A 23,362-nucleotide genomic window follows, 5' to 3' on the forward strand; every position below is an offset into this window, starting at 1 on the left:
AGGAACTTCCATATGCCATGGGTGCAGCAGAAAAGGGAAAAAAAAAATGTAGCAGGTGCATTTATACTTTTTCTTTCTTAGAAATTTGAGAAATAAAACAAATGAAAATCACCTTTGGGACTAAAAATGAATCTTTGTCACTAAGAATTTGTAATGAAAGATTCTTTCCCTTCCATTTCATTGAGATCTTATATCTGTCACATCCTTATACTTAACCAGTTTCTGGCAAAGGTGTTTTAAGTTTCCCATTGGTATTAGAGATTGCCAATTTCTTCTTATAACCCCATTGCTTTTTGCTTTATATCTCTTTCTTTGTTTTTGTCTTTTTGCTTTTTCTAGGGCCCCACTCTCGGCATGTGGAGGTTCCCAGGCTAGAGGTCAAATCGGAGCTGCAGCCACCAGCCTACGCCACAGCTACAGCAACACAGGATCTGAGCCACATCTGCAACCTACACCACAGCTCATGGCAACACCGGATCCTTAACCCACTAAGCGAGGCCGGGAATCGAACCCACAACCTCATGGTTCCTAGTCGGATTCGTTAACCACTGAGCCACAGTGGAAACTCCTGCTTTATATTTCAAGACCATGTTGTCAGGACCACAGATTCATGGTCCACCCTCTTGGTAGATTTCCTTTCTTTCACAGGTGTGAAATGTCTATTACTAAATTGCCTTAAATCATATTTTGTCTGGCATTAATGCTGCCTCACTGTTTTTCTTTTGGTTGGTATATGCCAACTATATATATTTTTCCATCCCTTTGTTTTCAACCTTTCTGAGTCATTTTTAGTGTGATTTTTGTAAAAAGCAAAGCTGAAAAATTTTAAATATAGTCTAAGAATCTCGTTTTTTTTTTTTAATCTCTTTTCCATTTCTTGGGCCGCTCCCACAGCACATGGAGGTTCCAAGGCCAGGGGTCCAATCGGAGCTGCAGCCACTGGCTTCTGCCAGAGCCAGAGCAATGCAAGATCCGAGCCACATCTGCAACCTACACCATAGCTCACGGCAACGCTGGATCCTCAACCCACTGAGCAAGGCCAGGGACCGAACCCGCAACCTCATGGTTCCTAGTCAGATTCGTTAACCACTGTGCCACGACGGGAACTCCAGTCTAAGAATCTCTTAAAGAGTAAGTTTAATTTTATTTATATTTATTATGACTACTGATATAACTGGACTCATCTCTTCCACCTTATTTTGTCTTTTTTTATTGGCCATGTATTATCTTTTTCTGCATAATTGGATTAATTGAATTTTCTGTACTCATTTTTCCCATAGTTGGAAGTTACATATTCTATTTGTCTGAGTTTCTCTTGAACTCTTTAACATATTTAAAGTCGTGGCTCAGCAGTTAACAAACCCAGCTAGTATCCATGAGGATGCGGGTTTAATCCCTGGCCTTGCTCGGTGGGTTAAGGATCCTGAGTTGCTGTGAGCTGTGATGCGGGTCACAGACACGGCTGGGATCCAGCATTGCTGTGGCTGTGGTGTAGGCCCTTGGCTACAGCTCCAATTCGACTCCTAGCCTGGGAATCTTCATATGCCGCAGGTAGGGCCCTAAAAAAGGCAAAAAATAAATAAATAAATAAATTCATGTTCTTCTAACAAAAGCCTGAAGTTCATCATTATTCCCCATGCTTTTTAACAAATAGGACCTTAGCACACTTTAGCCTCTCTCTGCATATCACTGCTTTAATAAAAAAAATGGAAAACAAGTCTGTACCCTATGTGGCCATGAGTAGGAATATCTATCTGTCTCTGTCATTGTTGAGTTCCTCTAGCCAACTTCTATTTCTCTTCAAAGTGCTCTCTCCTTATCCACACTGCCTGACTTGGAGCTTAAAGGTGACAAAGATACAGCTTTTTATGTTGAGCCCAGCTTTCAGTTCCATCCTGGATGCCTTAATGCAGGCATACGTATTCAAAGAAAGAAATACTAGATGGTAAATGCCTTCTGCAGAAAATTCAGTAGGCCCAAAGAAATCATCAGAGCTCACTCAAAAGGCTCCTGGAAATAGACAGATGATCCCTGCATGATAGTTCAATCTAAATGAGGCTTACTGACTTAACTAAACTGGATAGGAAGAAAACGATTCAATAAGCACCGCCTCTTGGCAGTTCCATTAAGTGAGTTACCAAAATGTTTTCTTAAAAATAAATTTACAAAAGGAGTTCCTGTCGTGGCGCAGTGGAAACGAATCCGACTAGGAACCATGAGGTTGTGGGTTTGATACCCAGCCTCACTCAGTGGGTTAAGGATCCAGCGTTGCTGTGAGCTGTGGTATAGGTCGCAGATGCAGCTTGGATCTGGCGTTGTTGTGGCTGTGGTGTAGGCTGACAGCTACAGCTCTGATTCGACCCTAGCCTGGGAAGCTCCATATGCCACAGGTGTGGCCCCAAAAAGACACACAAAAAAAGTTTACAAAGGGCCCTCCACATATACTACCCCAGCCAATTTAATTTAACGTAAAGTGCTATATGAAAACTTTCCAAAATATAATGCTGGGGTTCTCATTGTCAGTGAAGGATCAGTCAACCAGGGGTATTTATGGAGCACCCTCTTAGCTGGCCCAGAGAGTGAACATAAATTGCATTTTAAATTACAATTTAAAAAAAATACCATCTCATTTATCAGCACGCAAATTATCTTCTCTATGTACTACCTATTGTTATTTATGGATCCTAGGAGTGTTCTGGGTAGTAAGAAATCTGACTGAGGATCAATAAATGATGGGAGGTCATTTCAGGACATACTACTTTACCACTTAAAATTCTTGAATCTCTTATTTAAGAGGAAAAGAAGAAAAGATAGCATTCAGGAATCCGAAATTCCCTATCTTTTAATGACCCACAACAAATCATAAAGGTATTTTGATCTCCATTCTATAGTTGAGGAAACTGAGGCTCTGCGATGCTAAATCACTTTCCCAAGGTCAAACAAGCAGTAGCTTAAGCAACACACATTAGGAAGATAAATCTGCATCTCAAAGGGCAAAAGCAAGTAAGTTCAAGCCCAGATACCTATTATAAGCCACTTCAGCATAAATGTTGAGGGGCTTCTGTCTCACAAAGTATAAATTATTTGGGGGATCATTCGTGCTATTATTCCTCTACATTTCTTTGAGAAGTGACTGTCAAGAAAGTGACTAGCACAGAAGTTCAGCCATGTAATTGATTTTAAAATGTCCCTGCCTTCTTGGAAGCATATTAGACGAATCTTCTGCCTGGTTACTTGATAACCACCAAGTTCCACAAATTCACTTCACCTTCTCAAGAACATCACGACTAAATGATCTGGCCAGAAAATTCATGCAATGTGATTAGCCGTGTTATAAAATCATTCCTATAAATAGTAACTTCTGATGATACATATGATTCCTTAACATATCAATAATTATCGAACTAGGGAGAGAGGCAGAGAAGCAAAGGAAAAGTACAAACTCACCGAAGAAACCCCTTGTTCCACCAAGAAAGCCTTCCAGAAATGAAACTGAAGAAGAAAGTAGAAAAACTGAAGCCTCAAAGAACAATAAGGTCCTTATTGGCACTGACAGTTAATGATGCCAACTGTGAAAGCAGAAACTTAGTTACTCATGTTTTATCCTAGATGAATGTGATAAGGAGAGGTGAAATGAGCTCAGCCATTTTTAAGGGAATAGGAAGAGATCACAAATCTAATGGTGGGCATTTTATTTTGTGCCAAAATAAAAGACAGAGCTGCTGAAAATGGTACATTCGTTTTGAGTTCATCTTAAACATCTTAAGCACTATAACTCACTGATTATCTTTCACCTTAAGTGCTTTTCTCCTCCTTCACACTATAACTCGTCAAGGCCATAATATCAAAATCTTATTTTAAGGGCGACAAAGGTTTTTTCAAATCCCCAAATTAAGACCAACTTTCCAAATGTTACACTGACATTGCAGAAGACTGTACATTTCCATGAAACAGGTCTTATTCTCAGTGAATGCCTTTCGCAGTTACAAAATTGGAAAAGACAAGGCCAGGGGTGGGACCCAAGGGGAGGGTGGGCAGGGGCACTCAGGAGAGGGGAAACCTTGGAGGAGCTGAGAAAGTCGCAAGAGAGGGAGGGGTGTGGAGAGGAGGAGCCCAACGCAAGGCTCGGTTAAGTGGAAAGGAGGCAGAGGGACCCAAAAGGGCAGAGCCAGGGACGCGCACGGAGAAAGCACAGGGCTAGGGGAGGGGAGACAACTAGTCTGAGAGGTGAAAGAGGAATGGCATTCAAATGCAAAACAGCCTCAAAGGCCCACGACTCACTTTTAGAAGAATCCTCCCCCCAAACCTTGAGAAAAATCTGAAAAAAAAAAAAAAAGAAAGAAAAACTGGAGACTTCTGAAGCAGAATATTCACAAAAGTCTTGTACAAGTGTCAAGTAATAATAGTCATTTAAAGATTTCAAAAAATGTCATTTCACAAGGAAAAAATAGATCTGTTTTACATTTTACAAAGGAAAATAATTCGAGTTTATTTTTTAAATCAATCTCACTTTTCTCAGGGCTTTATTCCACAAAAAGCAAGCCAACAGGTATATGCCTTTGAAAACTAAGCATAATTCTTACACCTGTAATTTGTTTATTGTGGTAAAATATACATAATGTAAAATTTGCCATTTTAACCATTTTTAAGTGTACAATTAATTCAGTGGCATTAAATGCACACATGGCATTGTTCACCCATCACCACTATCTATTTAAAAACTTTTCCATCACCACAAACAGAAACTCTCAACTCATTGAACAATAATAACTCCCCACTGCCCACTCCCCCAGCCCCTGGTAACCTCTATTTTACCTAGTCTTTATGAATTTGCCTATTTTAGGTTACCTCTTTTAGTGGCAAGTATGATTTCTATGGATATTTGTATACTTGAAAAAACCTAAATGTCCAACAACAATATTGGAATGGAGTGGGGTTTTTGTTGGCCGTGCTCCTGGCACGTGGCAGTTCCTGGGCTGGGGATGGAACCCGTGGCGTCGCAGCCGCGACCTGAGCCACTACAGTGACAAACGCTGGATCCTTAACCAGCTGCGCCCTAAAAGAACTCCAGAATGGAGATATTTTTAAGTGGCATAATTATATGAAGAGTACTTTACAGCAATAAAAATAATGAACTTTATCTACATTTATCAGTATAGATAAATCTCAAAAACAATACCGATTCCCCTCAAAACTTGTAGAAGAGTACCACATACCATTTATGCAAATGTTAAAGGACATGCAAAGCAATATATTATAAATTATTTGTGGCCATCTGCATTTGAGTGCACTTAAAAATAAATAACAGTTTCTGAAAAACAATTACCTCTGGATTGGAAAGGAAATGAGACTGGGAAGGGGTACAAAGAAGTAGTGTTTTAGTTTTATATTTAGTTTTAGTGTAATGTTTTACTTCTTTAAAAAACAATACCTAATGAATACTTGGCAAAAGGTTAACAAATGTTAAATCTTTGGTGGGTCCATGGATGATGGTGTATAACACGTCTCTATACTTTTCTGTTTAAAATATTTTTATAATTTTAAAAAGAGGGGCTAGTTAATGTTTTAGAATGACGGAAAAATAAGACAATCTCTGTGCTTTGAAAAAGGGGAATGTGCTAATACAGGCCAATTATAGCTTTTATTCTCCCAGTCAACTTAATTGCTTCCTTTATAAAAAAAATTTAAATTACAAATGAATACACACTCATATACTCTTTGGAAAAGATATTCATAGAGAAAGCTAATCACCATGAGTGTTATTACGGCACTTGAATCTGCTTCAATCTGCTATGATTCATATATTATTTAAATGTAAATCCTTTCGAAAATGTCCATATTTATTAGTTAAAAAATACACTCAACCTAACTCACATGTATACCGAATATTGTGGTTGATCACTGCTACTCCAGCACACACAAACGTAGATGGGCAAATTCAGACATTCGAGGGGGCAAAAACTCACAGCTCAGGTCCAGATTCCTGGCCTTCCTGTTAGGATTCCTTTTGAGTGCAAAGAAGGTAAAAGTTATATAAATGAAAATGATTTTAAATAGTCAAGACTTTACAACGTTATTGATAGCATGCAATAACCGGAAATAAATCGTTGTTCTGTTGTTAGTTTAGTAAATTATTAGTAAATTATAGCCATCTCTATTTATGGAATATTAGGCTGCTTTTAATAATGAAAAATATGAGGACTATCAGCAAGACAGAAAAAAATTCTCAGAACAGTACTAAATAAAAGGAGCAAAATACGGTATAAACAGGGACTAAGATTACGTAAAAATATCAGTCCATCTGGATAAAATAGGAGGGAAACAGAAATATCAGTTTTATCAGCAGAATTGAGGGAAAGTTTTCACTTTAATTTCTTTTAATGCTGGTTTAATGAAATATTTAATTAGTGTTTTTAAGCAGTTGGTATATTATTAAAAAAAATAACTAAGCTATATCCCCTTTTCACATCTATAACCCACAAAGTTTTAGTTGTGTTTTTTATCTTTTAGATCTCTCATTTCATCACTTTAAAATCAAACTAGCAGTCAAAATCCATAAATTCTGTTAACTCTGCTTATGGGATACAGGCAGTCAAAAATCCAGAAATTCTGTTAACTCTGCTTCTGGGATACAGGCAAGCCAGGGAAGCTCTTTTTCCCGTTTCAACATCTGCCTTTAGACCTGACCTGCTATCAAGGCAGGAGCGCTGAGAATATTAAACTGATCTAATCAAGTGAATTCTATCTGATACCCACTCACTGACAACGTGACCCTTGACAAGTTACTGAACCTCTCTAACCTTCATATTCCTCAACCCCTAACTTTCTGTATTTGCGAAATTCTTCTTGAAAGTCAAGTGCTTAAAGATTCATCTCAGACCCAGCAGGGATCTCCAAACTCCTGCCTCCCCAGCCTTGGAGAAAACAGCCTTAGCATTGGATTCAGCCTTGCCAGGGGCAGGCCAAACTTTGAAGAGGCAATTATACCCCCTAAACATAAACAGTTTTGTTTCCCAAAAAGAAAATTATTATATATTGAATATTTGCACGTCTGGTACTACACCAAGCACTTCATACATGCTATATGAACCACCTTCCAGGGGGCCCTACCGTGAATCCACAGAACCAGTTCCTGGAGTGAACCAGGGAAATCTGCATTTGTAACAAACATCCAAAGTGATGCCTAAACACTCAGTTTGAAAACCAAGGGGTCTAAAGCCTGAGTTTTTCAGACTGTAAATGACAATTCATTAGTGGGTTCACATTAAAAAATAGAATGGAAAGTATCAGGGTAAATTGCATGGAATTAAGTACTATTTCTGTGAAATAGTTGTCAGTTACACATTGCATATATGTACTGGATCACAATACAAAATTTATTTCTTGCTGTGAGTCACAGCCAACAGGTCTCCAAAAAGCACTTATTAGGCAATACAGACTTAGAATACTGCAGAGTGAGGGAGAATAGAAAGATAAAAAGCAAGCAAGAAGAAAGACAGCATAACATGCATGATTTAAGCTCCACAATGAAGAGAAATAAAACTTAAGATGCTTAAACTCTGATCACCTACAGTAATAGGGGGAATTATGGTATAGGTAATTTCCCCCCAAAGCCACAATTTTAGCCAATAACTTAAATATTCAACCTTAATTTTTTGTTGACTACGGTAATAACAAGTAGAATGGACAAATTCCTCAAGCTCTACTAGCCCCTTCACCATAAAGCAGAAAGAAGGAACGCAATTTAGTTAATTCATAACCGAATTCCAAGCCCTGGGGCCAAAATTAACCATCCACTAAAACCATCCTATCTCTCCTTGCTTACTGCACAAATAATATTTGAAGGGACCCACTATTGAACACAGCTAATCAGTTCCAAATACTCCAAATACTCGTTAAGCCATCTCTTCTTTTTCCCTTTTGTTTAAAACCAAACCACGGAATTCCTGAGAAACTAGGGTCACAACTGTACCTCTAGAAGTGCAAGCACTCCGATTGTCAAGCAGTGGCAAACCTGCGGCGCGCTTGCATCGCTCCACTCCTAGGCGGGAAAAGCCAGGCACCGGGTCCGGCGACATTCCCGAGAGTGGGAGCGACGCGTACCACCGGACGCTACCTCGCAGGAGCTTCGTGGCAAGCCGAAGGGATTCTCCCTCTGGGGCTCCGAACCCAGAAGTCTTGCCCACAGCAGAGGGGGAAAAAGCGCGATTCCACCATACACACGCACACACAATTCACACGCACAAACGCTAAGCCGAGACCGAACCCACTACACGTGTCTCTGTCACCGCGCGGAAAGGGGGCGTGGGGAGGGCGTGTGGTGCCGCAGCAAAATCTCCTCAACCCCCAGGGCCACCAAGCCTACCCTTCCACCCCCGCTGCTCCGGATCGGCGACAGGAGTTGTCCGATCTGGAATTCACGTGCAGGAAAAAAAAGTAACGATGAGGGAGCCGGCTGATGCCCGGACAATCGAAAATCCCGCAAACTTACCTTGGCGGCGGCGCCCCAAGGTAAATCGATAGGTAGCCGCCGAGACTGCGGAGAGGCCAGAGAGGCAGACCAGGGCCTTCTCCGGCGAGAACGAACTGGCCTCCACAGTGGACGCGTCCCCGCAGGAGCGACGCTAACTGAGACAGAGGCTTAAAGGGGGCCGACCTAGTTAACTGGTAAGGGCGGCTTGGACCCCGACTGGCACGCTCTCTGATTCGTTAATTCTCCTGCAATTTCAAAGGAGACTCTTCTACGATTGGTCAGGAAAGTCAAGCGGGAACGCGGAGGTGGGGGTGGGGGAGTTCAGAAACAAAGTTGTTACCCAGGCAACAGGGGGACGCAGAGCTCTCCGTTTATTTTCCAAGCCTACACAGCGACCCAAAAACTGACCCAGGTGAGGAAACCCGAATCTTAGGAGGGTGAAAAGAAGGGCCCCTCAGATGCCGCGGCTACTAGAGAAACTAGGGAGAACTCTAGATACTTAACGGCTCTGAGAAATACCCACAAAAAGCCGCAAGTTTCAGACAGAACAGAGCCGTTCCCTAAATCCCCCTGCCCTAGACGCTAAAAGCAAGATTCAATTTTAATAAAACTCAGGCTATTCAGGATATGAGTGAAAGATGGGGCCGTTTTACCAGACAAGGAAGGGATGCGGATGGAATGTCAGAAGGCCAAAATGAACATGCTAAGGCTTCTTTAGACACAGACACTGCTCGTAACGCTAATTTGAGAATGAAAACTGTTTCCTTGTAAGTGTATCTGGGGGCTCCGAGTTGGTTTTACATGTACACCGACCAGCATGCCTTGGTTGGGATACATATTTTTAGGGAGTATAACGCTGTTCAGACTGAAAAAAAACTGGCTTGTGGTACGTGGACAATGTCTTGTGTTCGAGAAACGTGAACGTTGCGACCTGAGAGTTCCAACGGACGTTGGTCAGGTCCGTTGAGGAGTGAAAAAGTCAGGCTGCACTTAGTGGGCTGGAGCGTGGTGTGCAAGGGCTACTTGTATCTACCAAACCCGCTACTCAGCAAGTAGCTGATTGGGAGAGTAAGTATTATATGCCGTTGGACTGTACCTGTCAAAAGGTAAGGAACTGTGACCAAAAAAAAAAGTGGGGGGCGGGGTGAGGGGAGAGAACAGAGTTTGAGCACTGAGGTGAGGGTCCTTTCCCCTAAGAGCTTCTGGAAAGGATTCAGAACAGAGGCTATTTTGTAAAGAAATAAAAACAAGCCTATGGACTTGGGGAGGAAAATTCAAAGCACTGGAGAAAATGTGCTTTTTCAATTCCTTTGTAGATAGAGGTGGATTATGGGAATGAGACAAACAAGCAAACAAAAATTACAAGTGTATGAAGTTTGGCTAAAATAAAGAATAATGGATTGAGGAAATATTAAATCAAAAGAGGCTCATTTCTTGACCTTTAGGTTTATGAAATATTCCAGGTACTTTCAAAAATCATCTTCCATTAAATATACTTTAAATTTGTAACAGAAACTCTAAGTCCCCATGGTTATTTATGACTTAGTAGATTTGCTGGCAGTGAAATTTAGAGACCCTAAAAAAGGAATTATTTGGGGTTTTGTAAAAACAAAGTCAAAATGAATTAGGTTTAATAGGCAGGGAATCATTGATGGGCAGAGTTGTCAAAAATGTAAAAAAAAAAAAAAAAACCCAATTAACCAGTATATTATCATTTAACTCAGAAATAGGCAGAGATGATGTTTACTTTTGTGTTTCCAAAAGAATTTTAATACAGGAATTGTTAAATAAGACATTATGTAAATAAAATTGCAGAAGAAATGCCAATTTTATTTAGGACAGTAAATGGATTTTTGGTACTTTGAAATCATTCAGCTATAAACAGTCAGTAGTCTACATAGGGACATGTGTTTTCCTATTAAACAAGTTCCCCAAATGAAACTCTTTGGTGATTCTTTACTACCCTGATTTTATTTGCTATATAAACTTGAATCAATAAAATATCATCTATACCCCCCCATCTTTAAGGGATTAAAAAAACCCTATAAGGCAATGGGGGGGGGCTCTTCTCCCCCTCCCAGCTGTCCTGGGAGCTGCTTGCTTTCCTATAATAAAGACTTCGCTTGCTTGCAAAATAAATAAATTAATAAATAAAATATCATTTCTTTTTGAATAGTGTATAATTCAGAGTTTTCACTCATTTAAGCTAGACTTCTCTCCAATTAGTTCAAGTCTAAGAGCATTCTGTTGACACTGTGGATGGAGGCAAAAATAAACAGAAAGCATGACCCCTGTCCTCTCAACCAGAGTCTGACTTAATCTCAGTTTATTGATACTATTGCTTCAGTGCCATGGGTCTGGAGCCATCCTGGTTGAGCTTGTTTAGTCCCTAAAAGTCTCCAATGTTTTGGCAAAGGACTGGTTCTGAAGCGGCTGCCTTTTTAGGGCATTGTGGCTAGTATCAAGAGAAATTCCCCCAATCACACCTCTACCTATGAAGGCCCTAGGGGCTCAGGACGGTGTGGGAAAATCAAAGGCACTGTCTAGAAAATGCTGCCTTTGGAATGGGCCTAGCAAAAGAGAGTGAGAGAAAAAGAAAGGGAGGTGCTAGAGAACTTATTTTCTAAGTAACCAAATCCCAAATAAAAGATTTAGCAATATATTTTTTAATGAAATTCTCACTTAAATTTGCTTTAAATTTATTCTTGCCCTATTTAAATTGCAATGTCAGATGCAAAACAGCAGTGTGGCTCCAGAATCTTATCTTTCTTTCTTTCTTTTTTTCTTTTTAGGGCTGCACCTGCCACATATAGAAGTTCCTAGGCTAGGGGTGGAAGAAGAGCTGCAGCTCCAGGCCTATGTCACAGCCACAGCAACACAGATCAGAACCACATCTGTGACCTACACTGCAGCTTGTTACAGCTTGCAGCAACGCTGGATCCTTAACCCACTGAGTGAGGCCAGGGATGGAACCAACATCCTCAAGGATACCAGTCGGGTTCTTAATCTGCTGAGCCGCAATGGGAACTCCCTAGAATCTTTTTTTTTTTTAATCACTACGCTATGTTACCTGGATAGTCTAAGCAAAAGGAAGAATATATTCCAAAGTAAAAAGGCAGGAGATTATAGGGTCTGTTTAATTAGCAGTTCAGTTTTTAACGGACTGCTGTTTACATGTAGGAGAATAATAGGAAAGAAGGGCAGAAAATTGGGATTATATCCTCAAGGGCCTTTATTGCCAGGCTCAAGATGAACTTTATATTAAATTTACAGATAAAAGATAGTCCAACAAATAAATAACATTGCATAGTTCATAAAAAGAAATCTTGTTTTAGTTTTTCCAATGTGATCTGTTTGATATGTTTTTTAATAGTTTAATAAATTATTCTTAATTTATTAGACTTCTAGAAAAGCTAATAGAATTTTTGGGTTTTTTTTGTTTTGTTTTGTTTTTTGTTTTTTTTTTTTTTGCATTTTAGGGCCAAACCCATGGCATATGGAGGTTCCCAGGCTAGGGATCCAATTGGAACTGCAGCTGCCAGCCACAGTCACAACAATGTGGGATCTGAGCCGCATCTGCAACCCACTCCACAGCTCACGGCAACAGCGGATCCTTAACCCACCGAGCGAGGCCAGGGATAGAACCCACATCCTCGAAAATCCTAGTCGGGTTCATTAACCGCTGATCCATGAAGAGAACTCCTAGAATTTTCATTTCCATGGAATTTAGAGTATAGTTTTCTAAAAATTCAGATCATTGTTTTTCTCTTTTGATACTTTGAACTCTTTGATTAGGTACTTACAAAGTATTACTTATTCTCTTGTTTCTCAAAAATACAATATCAAACTTGTCATGATTTATTATTTTGTGTTTATAGATGATTATTATAGTTGATATGGTAATAATTATTTTTGCTGGAGTGCCAATTTTATTTTGATACTTCTGCTTCAATCTGGCTAAGTATGAACCTATGCCAACTGTGCACCAGAATAATTTAGAATTTAAGAAGTCTAATTCCTAATACGTTTCAGATAAAAAGAGCATTACTATAAACTACTGTAAATCATTTTACATCTCAAGGAGTGGTATTACCTTTAAAGCAGTCACTTCGGGAGGCTATCCACTTATTCTAATGCTGTTGTTATTGCTCAAATTACTTTTGAATCTACACTTTTAGAATCGCCTTGAGGCCGGTAGCACGTTCCTTTGAATACCTTCAAAGTATGAAATCGTCATATTTTGAAAGTAGATGTGATATTTAGATAGATAGAGAAAGCACTTGGAGACAAATCTGATGTGTAATCAAACTGAGTGATACCATAATGATACCTGTTTTCTTGGTGGTACATATGAAGGCAATTCCAAAATATTTTGAGCATTGATAGCATAATTTATATCAATATATAACCTTCCAAGGTGACTACTTTGAAATCAACATTCATATGAATTTAATCATGCTTCATTCAGTATTCACCAACTGCTGACTACATGCCAGCTCTGGTTACTGAAGATGCTCAGCTTCCAGGTATAGCTTCCAGCTGCCCACGCTGCCCTGCCTCTCACCAAATGGGAACCAGGCCAGAGCCCTTTCCCAAGTGGTGCAGACTTAGAATTAATCTGCTTTTCTTAAATCCAGTATCCAATGTACCTACTGAACCTGACCTTCCTTCATAACCTCCACTGCGACTACCCTGATGGTAGAAAGTCTCTGATGGCATTAGAAAGTCTCTGATGGCAGGCCTGGTTCATGTTCTCTTTTCTAGCTGTGATGTTGAGCCCTGCCCTATTCTGAACCTTCCTCTAAATGCCAACTCTCCCCCACAATCCTTAAGAATCAGATCCCTGCCTGCTATACCACTACCTGTGGACCAGGGTCCTCCTTCCCCTAAATAGGCCTCCCTGTAACCACGGTCATTCAACCTTTCTACCCTGCAACACTGCTCTCATCCTGATACTCTCCCTGCCTTGTCACTGCCAAGCCGATGAGCATGCATGAATAGCAGTTCTGATTGCTACCTCAGACACTATATTTGGGAATTCCAAATACCCTTCTTCTGGGCTAGCTCTACTGGTTCCAGTATCTTCCCCTTTCACCAGCCCACCATTGAGCTCTAACAAGCCTCATCATCATGTACCTGTAGGTGCTGACACTATGTGCCAATAATAATGATATTTTTATAAAGCTTTCATATTTTAGCAAACTCTTTCACCTATGTTGCATAATATGACCATCACAAAAATATTTTAAGGTAAGTAATGCTGGAATAATAAAACAATTTCTGCTATATATTTTTAAAAAGTCTCATTGTACAATCTCAACTCAAAATACCATTTATATCATTGCATCTGATATCTGGATCCATTTCTCCCTTTCTTATCAAAGGTAAAAAAATGTTTCAATAAACTTTTTGCTTTTAATGTTAAGTAAATATTTAATGAATGCATAATCAGCTAGGACTTTAAAAATATAAACAAGAGCCTCTTTGTTTAATTTAATGTGTCAATTATTCATTTCCATAGCAGACTACCAGACCATACTGTGAGAGAAGATGGTTTTATCGCCTCTTATTTCACCTTTTCCAATTTAATGAGTTTTCAATGTAATGAGTGTTATCATTAAGTTATTCAACATCATTATTAGGAGTGATATTAATGCCCAGCAAAATTAAATTTCTAAAGAACCAATAATAGCTAACGTATGTTGAGTACTTGCTGTGTGCCAGGCACTGTTCCAAGCTCTTTGATGTGTATTAAGCTACTTTATTCTTGTAACGAGCCTATGAAGTAGTACTATCATTATCACCATTTTATAGATAAGGAAAATGAGGTATAGAGAGTTTAAATGATATACCCAAAGTCACAGGGTGAAGAAATGAATGATAGATACAAATCTACACAGCTTGAACTCCAGAGCCCTTATTCTTAGCCACTATAATGTACTGCCTCTATGCTAGATGTTTGGGGCAACTGAACACTTGTTTCATGCCCTTGACATCTCCATAAGCATTAAGATCAGTTTTCCTTTTAAGAAAGAAAGTCAAAATAATGGTAAAACATAATAGTAAAACAAAAGGTCTGTAAAACACCATCTATGTGCAAATTGATTTTGACAGGTGATTGGACAGCACACTCTTTTTTAAATTTTTTGGGTCTTTTTAGGGCTGCACCCATGGCATACGGAGGTTCCCAGGCTAGGAGTCGAATTGGAGCTGTATCCTCTGGCCTACACCACAGCCACAGCAATGTGGGATCCGAGCCACGTATGTGACCTATACCACAGCTGACGGCAACTCTGGATCCTTAACCCAGTGAGCAAGGCCAGGGATCGAATCTGCATCCTCATGGATACTAATCAGATTCATTTCCGCTGAGCCACGATGGGAACTCCATGTACCGCACACTTTTGAGAGTCCCTTGGTATTACTGTTCTAGGCACAATGCAAAAATGTTAGTGGATCATTTAATAAAAATACTAAAGAAATGTTTTTCCTGTGAATTAACTTTACAAAATAATGCTTAAAAATATCAGCAGAAGTGTAGAAAAGATTCTTATTATATTTATGTCCAAATCACTAACAATAGGCCTGATTTTACAGTCTTTATTCAGGACAAAGTCTGATACTGCCAAGATTTTTAAAAATCCTGAATTCCCACTCCAAATTTAATGGTGGAGATTATTTTAAAAACTGATGTCTGGTTAGTAGGATTAGGTGGTTGTGATTTTCTTATTTTTAAATTGTATATTGTATATTTACTAAAATTAGTAAATAATTATATATTTCCTAAAATTTCCACAAAAGACATAGTACCACTATTATAACCAGAAAAAAAACAAATAATTGATTTTGTGTGAACTTTTATTGACGCTAATGAACCAACCCATTAGGAGTCTCAAATAGCAATACAGCGCTAGGTATCATCAAGGGTTGATTAAAATTTTAAATAAAGCAGAAGGTACAGGGCTGCCTGAGGCCAAAGTATGAAATGAGTAAAGTTCCTTGAGATAGATACTCCTCGCAACAAACCTCCTTTTCAGTTCACTGAATGGAATATACAGCCTAGACTGCATATATGAGACAGATAAAAAGGTAGTCAACAAAAGTACGTTTCCAAATAACGATGCACATTTTATATGACACTGACATACCCTTCTCTAGAGGGAGAGTTTAAGAATGTGTATTTTTTTTTTTTTTTGGTCTTTTTGTCTTTTTAGGGCCGCACCTGCAGCATATAGAGGTTCCCAGGCTGGGGGTCCAATCCGAGCTGTAGCTGCCAGCCTATGTCAGAGCCATGGCAACGAGGGACCTTCACACCTTCACCACAGCTCACGGCAACGCCAGATCCTTAACCCACTGAATGAGGCCAGGGATCAAACCTGCGTCCTCATGGATGCTAGTCAGGTTCATTAACTGCTGAGCCACGACAGGAACTCCAAGAATGTGCATTTTTAAGTAACCCCCCAAGTGATTCCTAAACACACTAAAGCCTGAGCTCCACTATTAAGGTGCTCAAGGAATGCTTGTTAGATTGAGCATGAAGCTTTAATAAAGCAAGCTGAGTATTTGTGTTTACTTGCTGCCCCAGGTCTGTGAGTTGGCAAAATACCTATATCTAAAGGATAGGAGGATTTTCAAGGAGGAATAAGAGATAATGGAGTGACCCAGGGAAAGAAGGGAGATATGGCAATTTAGAAAAAAATCTTGGAGTTCCCCTGTGGTGCAGCAGTTTAAGGATCCAGCATTGTCACAGCAGTGGCTTGTGGCATGGGTTTGATCCCTGGCGCCAGAACTTTTATATGCTGTGGGCACAGCCAAAAAAAAAAAAAAAAAAAGGTAGAAAAAAATCTTGTCTTAAATAACATAAAATAGAAAACTAAAATGCCTCTTTCTGATTATCTTCTTCTTCAGACTATGGAATCTGAAAATATGGACTCTGAAAATGCAGAAGCTGAAAACATGGAAACCGAAAATATGGAATCCGAAAATATGGAAATTGAGACCATTTCTTCGGTTTCGGCTCTGCAGGCTCTCTCTAAATTACTTTATCCTGAGGAGGATGACTTTGAGTTCGGACAGGTGGTCTTATACTTATAGATGAATTAGTTCTGATCACGCTAAGTCGTGAAACTGTATCTGAACAACTTGTTCCAACCTTGCTGTGGGAGCAGGGCTGTGTCATCTAATACATTCACAGGAGGTTGCAGGGCTGATTATGCATGAGAGTATAACCTCTAGTACATTTCTAGCAAACATAATTATATTTTTTTCTAAACTACCTGAACACTGAATAGGAAAATAGTTCTGTAACTATGGTAGCAATAGCCACATTTCAAAATGTTTGTCATTTATATTTATGGCCAAAGAATGCTTGACAACCATTACAAAGAGTGGTAGCTAGGATTTTTAAGCCTAGACAATATTCTTATAAAACAAATAATTTTAATTAGTATTAATTAGGCCCCCCAAACCCTTAATATTTTTTTTATTTGTCTACACATGAAGGCAGAACAGAAAATATTTTGAGCCAAATAATGGGATAAACTAGCTTCAGCCTATTAAAATTGGCTTCCGGCTACATGCTCAGATAGAGCTGCGGAATCTAATTAGTTGAATAGCATTTGGGGTCAGGACAGGGAACCTCAGGGAAGCTTGCAGCGGCAAGATGGGCTTCATTTTGGGTAGAAGAGTTCCGTGAATTGACCTTTGGCCATTTCACGTTCACGGCCAGTATTCCCAGAATAATCAAAATACTTTCATGTAACCTCCTGCTCTCCATTCTCCTTCCCCTTAGATATTAGCAAACCTTGGCTATCAGACTGCCTATGTGAAGGCAAACAAAATTGGGGGCAGAAATCTCATACTCTAGCAGAATATAGCAATTTGCTGTATTTTAATGTGCTTTGTTATTATGACCAGTTTACCGTGAACAACCATCTCTCATGAACATACATATCAATTTTCTCCTCCTCAAATTTGTTTTTGCCATAGTGTGGAAAAACAAGTATTATAATCTAAATAAGCAGTTTATTCAGTGGTTCAGATTGACATTGGATTGAGCTGCCACCCTCTAGGAAGAAGTTAGGTGGAACAAGGCAGAATCAAATAAGTCAGGCAATGGAAATAAAATGTGTAGAGGTGGGGGACAGCGTCGGCTTGGAGCCAGGATTAGGACCCACGAAGTTCTAGTCAGGGAAAAATTATAAGTAGAGGCCAAACAAAGAAAAACCAGATCATTCGTAATAGCATGGAATATATACAACAAATAGGACCCAGAGAGAAAGTGAAGAGCAGTATAACAATGAAGGGGAGAAGGCAAACTCATTTTTGCTACCCTAGCTGAAATAGAACCACACATCCTGGGAAATGTAAGGTTATGTCATATAGACAAAATATATAAAGTATTTGAGAAATGGTGATGTTGAATAAAGCGAAGTGGAACTTATAACTGGAACATATTCATCAGAGATAAGAATTTACCCTGGTTACAAAGCCTGGTTCTTTGGCATTTATGTATGGAGATGTTTATTTGCATCTAAAGGTGTTTCCAGGGGAAAGATGAGTGCTTATGAGAATAGAGAGACTAGAATAATTTTACCAAATTGTACAATTTATAGAGGAAAATTACTATAATAATGTATGATTCTGTATATCTGGGTTATAAGCAATTTTGAGATAATTGGTCATTCAGACACCGCAGTACAGATATCATTAGAGGATATAGAATTGAAGTATCAGAACAGTGGGAGAATAATTAATGTTTCTAATGAACTATTAAATTTTCAAGGAGAGAAACAGCTTTTCATTTTTTAACACGTTGTAATCTTGGGAACGGTAGAATTATAAGAGTGATGTGTTTTTAAAAATACTCTCACTGAAAACAGCATTTAGGACTGTTGCATACACATTGGTTTATTTACAGTATGAGAAGAGAGTATGTCTATTGTTTTTTAAACTCACAAGGGGATCTTAAGACCTTGGGAAATAAGGTTCATCACCCTTCACAGACAATGCAACAAAGAATATTCTAACTCTCTTACATATTGCAAAGTGGCATGAATTGCAATGACAAATTGTTCGGACAATTGAATGTGGATTCACGGTAGAGGCTGAAATTATATTCTTACAGAAACAATGGCCAGATGGTTTTTAATGTTTTTATTATCCAGATCCATTTTTTCACTTGAAATTTTTATTTTTAATCATTTATTTTCATTATATTAATAAACTGAGACTCCCTCTCTGTTCTGTTCTAATCATCACTGTCCATGGAGAGTATACCAATTTTTGTCAGGAATTTTCAAGTTTTTATTTCTACAGATTTTGATTTGCTGTGGAAGGAAGCACTCAATAAAACAAGAGGCCCTTGTATTCCAAGAAATGCTTTACCCTGATTGGCTATAAGTATTATTAGTATCTGGTGACTAATAACTTAAGAAAAGCCCTGTAGAAGCCCTGTAGAGTTCTCTGATGGCCTGGTGGTTAAGGACTTGGCATTATCACTGCTGTGGCATGGGTTCGATCCCTGGCCTGGGAACTCCCGCATGCTGTGCATGGCTAAAAAAAAAAAAAAAAAAGTGTGTGTGTGTGTATGTGTATATATATACATACACACACACACATATATATACATATATATGTATATGTATATATGACTTCAGTGATTTAAAAGAAAAAAATGTACAGAATATTGTCTTGGGATTTTCACATAAAAATGCCTTTAACACGTTAACTGCAGACATAGCAGTTTTGAAGCACCTTTTGGAAAGGAATGGTTACTATCTCAGAAACCATTGAGATGTTATCGATTAATTTCTAATTTATAGCTGTTGGGATAATTCAGCATTATAAAGATATAGGTGAGCTTTTCCACCAGCTTTCAAGGACAGACACTATTCCTCTTGCCCAAACAGGATATTATACCTTTTGCACCTGTCTGAAGTCTTGGGAGATAAGGACAGGGACCTGGGAAAGGAAAAGTTAGAGGTGCTAGTTTCCCAGAACCCAAGGAGATAAGAATTTTTGATTTTTGCCAGCAATGAAGTGAATTGGAGTTGAAGAATCTGACATCAGCAAGAACAATTAGTAAAAACACTGGGGTTTTCTTGAAATGTCACAGAACTCCTGGAACACCTGACAGGGACCAATGAGGTTGTTACCGCTATACTGATGGTGTACTGTGTGTTATACTTAGTTGAAATAAGAACACTGTTCTTCTACTGCTGAGCTAGGGGCAGTGCTGTGGTATGGTGTACACTTGTGCAGAAGACGGCAAAATAAACCTGAACTTGCATGAAAATGGAAGTGGTTCAGCATGTATTTGACACTATTAAATTGGGATTTCTGTTTAAATTCACTAGTTCAGTGTCATGAGGTGATGGGAATGAAGAAGTGTTTCATATCCACAGTAGAAAGAGTAAAAGCTATTATCAAGACTTTTGAATGAGTTGTTTAATGTCTAAATACCTAGATTCTATTTAGTGGTTTGTTTTTCTCTCTATAAAACTTTCCTTGCTTCTGTCCCACATCTAACTATGACCAGACAACTGTCAAAACCCAAAGGAGTCGGTGCTGTTATACTAACGCTTGGTTCTAACTTTCAAAGAGATGAATATGGCTCAGTCTCCTATCCCCAGAAATACATGATTCGCTGGGCAGGAACTGGAGATTTAGTTTGATCAAATATCACTTCTGCCTTAGGGTCTATGAAAGGAAATACTTTTTGAAAGGATGAGGAAAACACATTCAAAATAATACTTGACATCTGTCTCTCGGTCGTATAACAACAATGGATAATTAGCCTGGGAGGCTCAATGAAATTGTAGATGGGAAGCTTATCAAATTTAAAGTATTACTGGTCATATAAGTTATACAAGTAGTAATTACAGAACGTTGGACTTTTTTCCTTCTCCTCCAGTCAAACAGTTCATCCGCGATTGGAGCCATGGGTCCTGGGAATATTGGACCACCAAAAAGAGAAGAGCTTAAATGTAAGTTATTTAATAAAGCATATAGCTCAATAGAATCAGAATAATCTTTTCTTTGGGAGCAAAATTACAGGGAGAGTAATACTAACACTAGCACTTATCAAAGGTGAACTCAAATAATTGTGAGAACAACGAACAGCTATATACATATATGGATACTGTTTTTATGCTAGTGTTGCAGGTAAGCCATTTTTTTAGTAAGAGAAATTAATTTGCCTTTAATTTTTCACATTTTGGGGCATATTTCCTGAGATGGAAAACCAAGAAAGTCACACGTGGTTAGATAACTTTTTTATTATTGAAGATCTAGTTACCGAGACGTTTCTTTACCTGCTACCCTGCTATATTCTGGCAATTTCATAAAATTCATTTGTTAATTCATTCAATAAATATTTATTGAGACCCTATTATGTATCAGGTAGTACGATCATCTTTGAGACTACAATAGAGATAAAAATAACACGGATCTCTACCTCCATTGAGCTAATAGTCTTTTGGAGAACACAATAAAACAAATAACTACATGATTTTTTCTTACCTTAAAAGGCTTATAAATTAAAGCCTATGGAGTGACTTTTAAATTCATGGGCCCAAAAAAACTAGAATAAATATTTGTGGATGTTTTCCCAGCATTTTGGCCTATACATTTCTACAGAGTTGAACATTCTGTACATCTTTTTTTTTTTTTTTTGTACATCTTTAAAATACAGAAAGTTCTAATTCTGTCGGTCATGATCACAGTTACCAGAGGGCGGACAGGGAAAGAAAGTGAAGTACCTTCATCAATTTAGGTAATTGTAAAAGATTTTATCTGGAAAAAATGTTTAGAATAATGGCTAAAATGAGGTCTAAGTGGACGATTTTAAAATTTCAGTTATTATTATTCTACATACTCAAGAGTCTATTTGCCTTATCAAGAGATATTCACTCCATGGAAGACTAGCTCAAATTTGGATGTATTTCTGTGCTGCCCGTATTTCTGATAATGTAGGTCTAATAATCTCTAAATTCTGCGAACAATGAGTCATATGTAAAACGTTACATATAAATCTGTAATTAGGCTTTACAAAGCCCATGCTAGATAGAAGCAGATCATTTCAAAAGAACTGGCAGAATTGAAAACCTGACAATCAGGTGCATTTCTGGGAATGCTTGAAAGGACTCAAAATAATGCTCTGCACCTAATGTGGGTCTCCATTTGCTGCCCCAGTAGTTGGAACAAATGCAAGCTGGGATTTTGCATGCCTATTTACTTTTAAACATTTAAAAATGACATGTAGAAACCCAGGCACATGCTCCGTTTGACATGAAGGACAAGTGAGATTTTCTTTACAGCTTGTGTCTACATGAAGAAAATACTGGATTAAAAATGATCGTTGTCTCTACTGTTTTCTGTTTCTTTAACTGATAATATTTATTAAGAATTATGTCAGGCTTGGGTGGAAAAGTTATTGAAGGGCTTTTATATTGTAAAACACAATGTGAGATAAGACATTTCTACCCAAATCATATTAATTGCATATTCGATTTCTTCTTTTATATAAAAATATTTTACACATGAGCCTATTTGTGTCTGAAAAAATGTATGTCTTTGCATATGTTATATACAATATGTATTTTATATACAATATGTTATTTTATGTACTAAATTATATATGTTTTACATGTGTATATACACATATGAGACACACACACACACACACACACACACACATATATATATATATATATATATATACATATACATACACAGAGAGAGACTGGAAAGATATACACCAGAATGCTATCATTGATTATTTTTGGGTGGTTGGATTGTAGATTATTTTATTTTCTTCTTTTTGCTGATATGTCTTTTCCAAATTTTCTACAATTATTGTTATAATTCTTAAATGTATTGGCTGTGTGTTGATTAAAACAATTAAGTCAGTTGTTACTAATTTAGCTTCCTTTGACCAAAAAACAAGCTAGTGATTACAAATAGAAAATGTTTCAGAAACAGACTCACAGACACAGAGAATCAACTTGTGGTTGCCAATGGGGCGGGGTGGAAGAGGGATGGATTGGTAGTTTGGTGGTAGTAGATGCAAACTATTATATATAGAACGGATAAACAACAAGGTCCTACAATATAGCACAGGGAACTATATTCAATATTTTGTGATAAACCGTAATGGAAAAGAATATTTAAAAAAGAATATATATGTATGTATAACTGAGTCACGTTGCTACGTATCAGAAATTAGTACAACATTGTAAAGCAACTGTATTTCAATAAATTTAAGAAAAAAGAAAATGTTTCACTTCAGTGATCCCAAACTGAGTGAGAAGAACAGGAGCAATTTTAAGGGCAAGAGCTTCAGCTTTATCTTCCCTTTCTTCACAGTCATCCCTCAAACAGGTGATGAAAATACCAAGGACATCTGGAATCCAGAGGAGGTTCCAGAGGGAGCAGAGCACCATGATACGTGGGATGATAGAGAAACACCAGAGTAAGTCAAGTGAAGCCAGGACGTGTTTAGGGGTGTAAGTTAGATGTGTCATCTGATACCATTCTATTTTTGACAAGATGCATAAAGTACTTCTACCACATAAAAGATAAAACTACGGTGACACAGAGAAGGCATGTGTAATTGATGTGTTTTTTTCCTCCTAGAGCAGAAACAAATAATGAAACATAACACTTTCCTTTCTGTAACATCTTATTATCTAACAAAAAATGAAAAATACAGTCCTTTCCATTATAAATTTGTATTTAATGTCATTTAGTTGTATAATGTGGAAGTAACAGTGGGTAATACCAGCCCATTAAATTACAAGCATTCATACGAACTAAATTATCATGCCGTGTTTATGTGTCAAAGACCTGCTTTTAATTACTCGGTGTTCCACAATTTTGGTAAAAGGC

At 38.2% G+C, this 23,362-nt stretch overlaps 2 protein-coding genes across 22 annotated transcripts in view; one reads left to right on the forward strand and one right to left on the reverse strand.

Moving 5' to 3' along the window:
* The window catches only part of NUP62CL (nucleoporin 62 C-terminal like), a 79,543-nt gene extending 70,913 nt beyond the window's left edge, over nt 1-8,630 (reverse strand). For 4 of the 20 annotated variants that reach the window (XM_085008116.1, XM_085008107.1, XM_085008115.1 and 1 more), the window contains exons 1-4: nt 8,492-8,630; nt 5,875-6,004; nt 4,282-4,318; nt 3,448-3,492 (exon numbers count right to left, since the gene is read on the reverse strand). The gene's annotated coding sequence lies outside the window, so the exon portion shown is untranslated. Of the gene's footprint in view, nt 1-3,447; nt 3,493-4,281; nt 4,319-5,874; nt 6,005-8,491 lie in introns of those variants that run through there. The other 16 variants (XM_005654288.4, XM_013983740.3, XM_085008117.1 and 13 more) reach the window with 10 other exon arrangements.
* A 181-nt stretch (nt 8,631-8,811) lies between these two features.
* DNAAF6 (dynein axonemal assembly factor 6) overlaps nt 8,812-23,362 on the forward strand; it is a 37,969-nt gene continuing 23,418 nt past the window's right edge. The window contains exons 1-4 of one of the 2 annotated variants that reach the window (XM_003135296.6): nt 8,812-8,885; nt 16,382-16,549; nt 20,388-20,460; nt 22,841-22,946. In XM_003135296.6, the coding sequence (XP_003135344.1) occupies nt 16,385-16,549; nt 20,388-20,460; nt 22,841-22,946 (344 nt within the window). In that variant the 5' untranslated portion in view covers nt 8,812-8,885; nt 16,382-16,384. Of the gene's footprint in view, nt 8,886-9,422; nt 9,580-16,381; nt 16,550-20,387; nt 20,461-22,840; nt 22,947-23,362 lie in introns of those variants that run through there. The other variant, XM_005654291.4, reaches the window with a different exon arrangement.

The sequence above is a fragment of the Sus scrofa genome, chromosome X, assembly GCF_054392235.1.
Source record: "Sus scrofa isolate SSC_HxYL_T2T_F1_AM1 chromosome X, Sscrofa_HxYL_maternal_Yorkshire_Landrace_v2.0, whole genome shotgun sequence".
Classification (NCBI taxonomy): Eukaryota; Metazoa; Chordata; class Mammalia; order Artiodactyla; family Suidae; genus Sus; species Sus scrofa.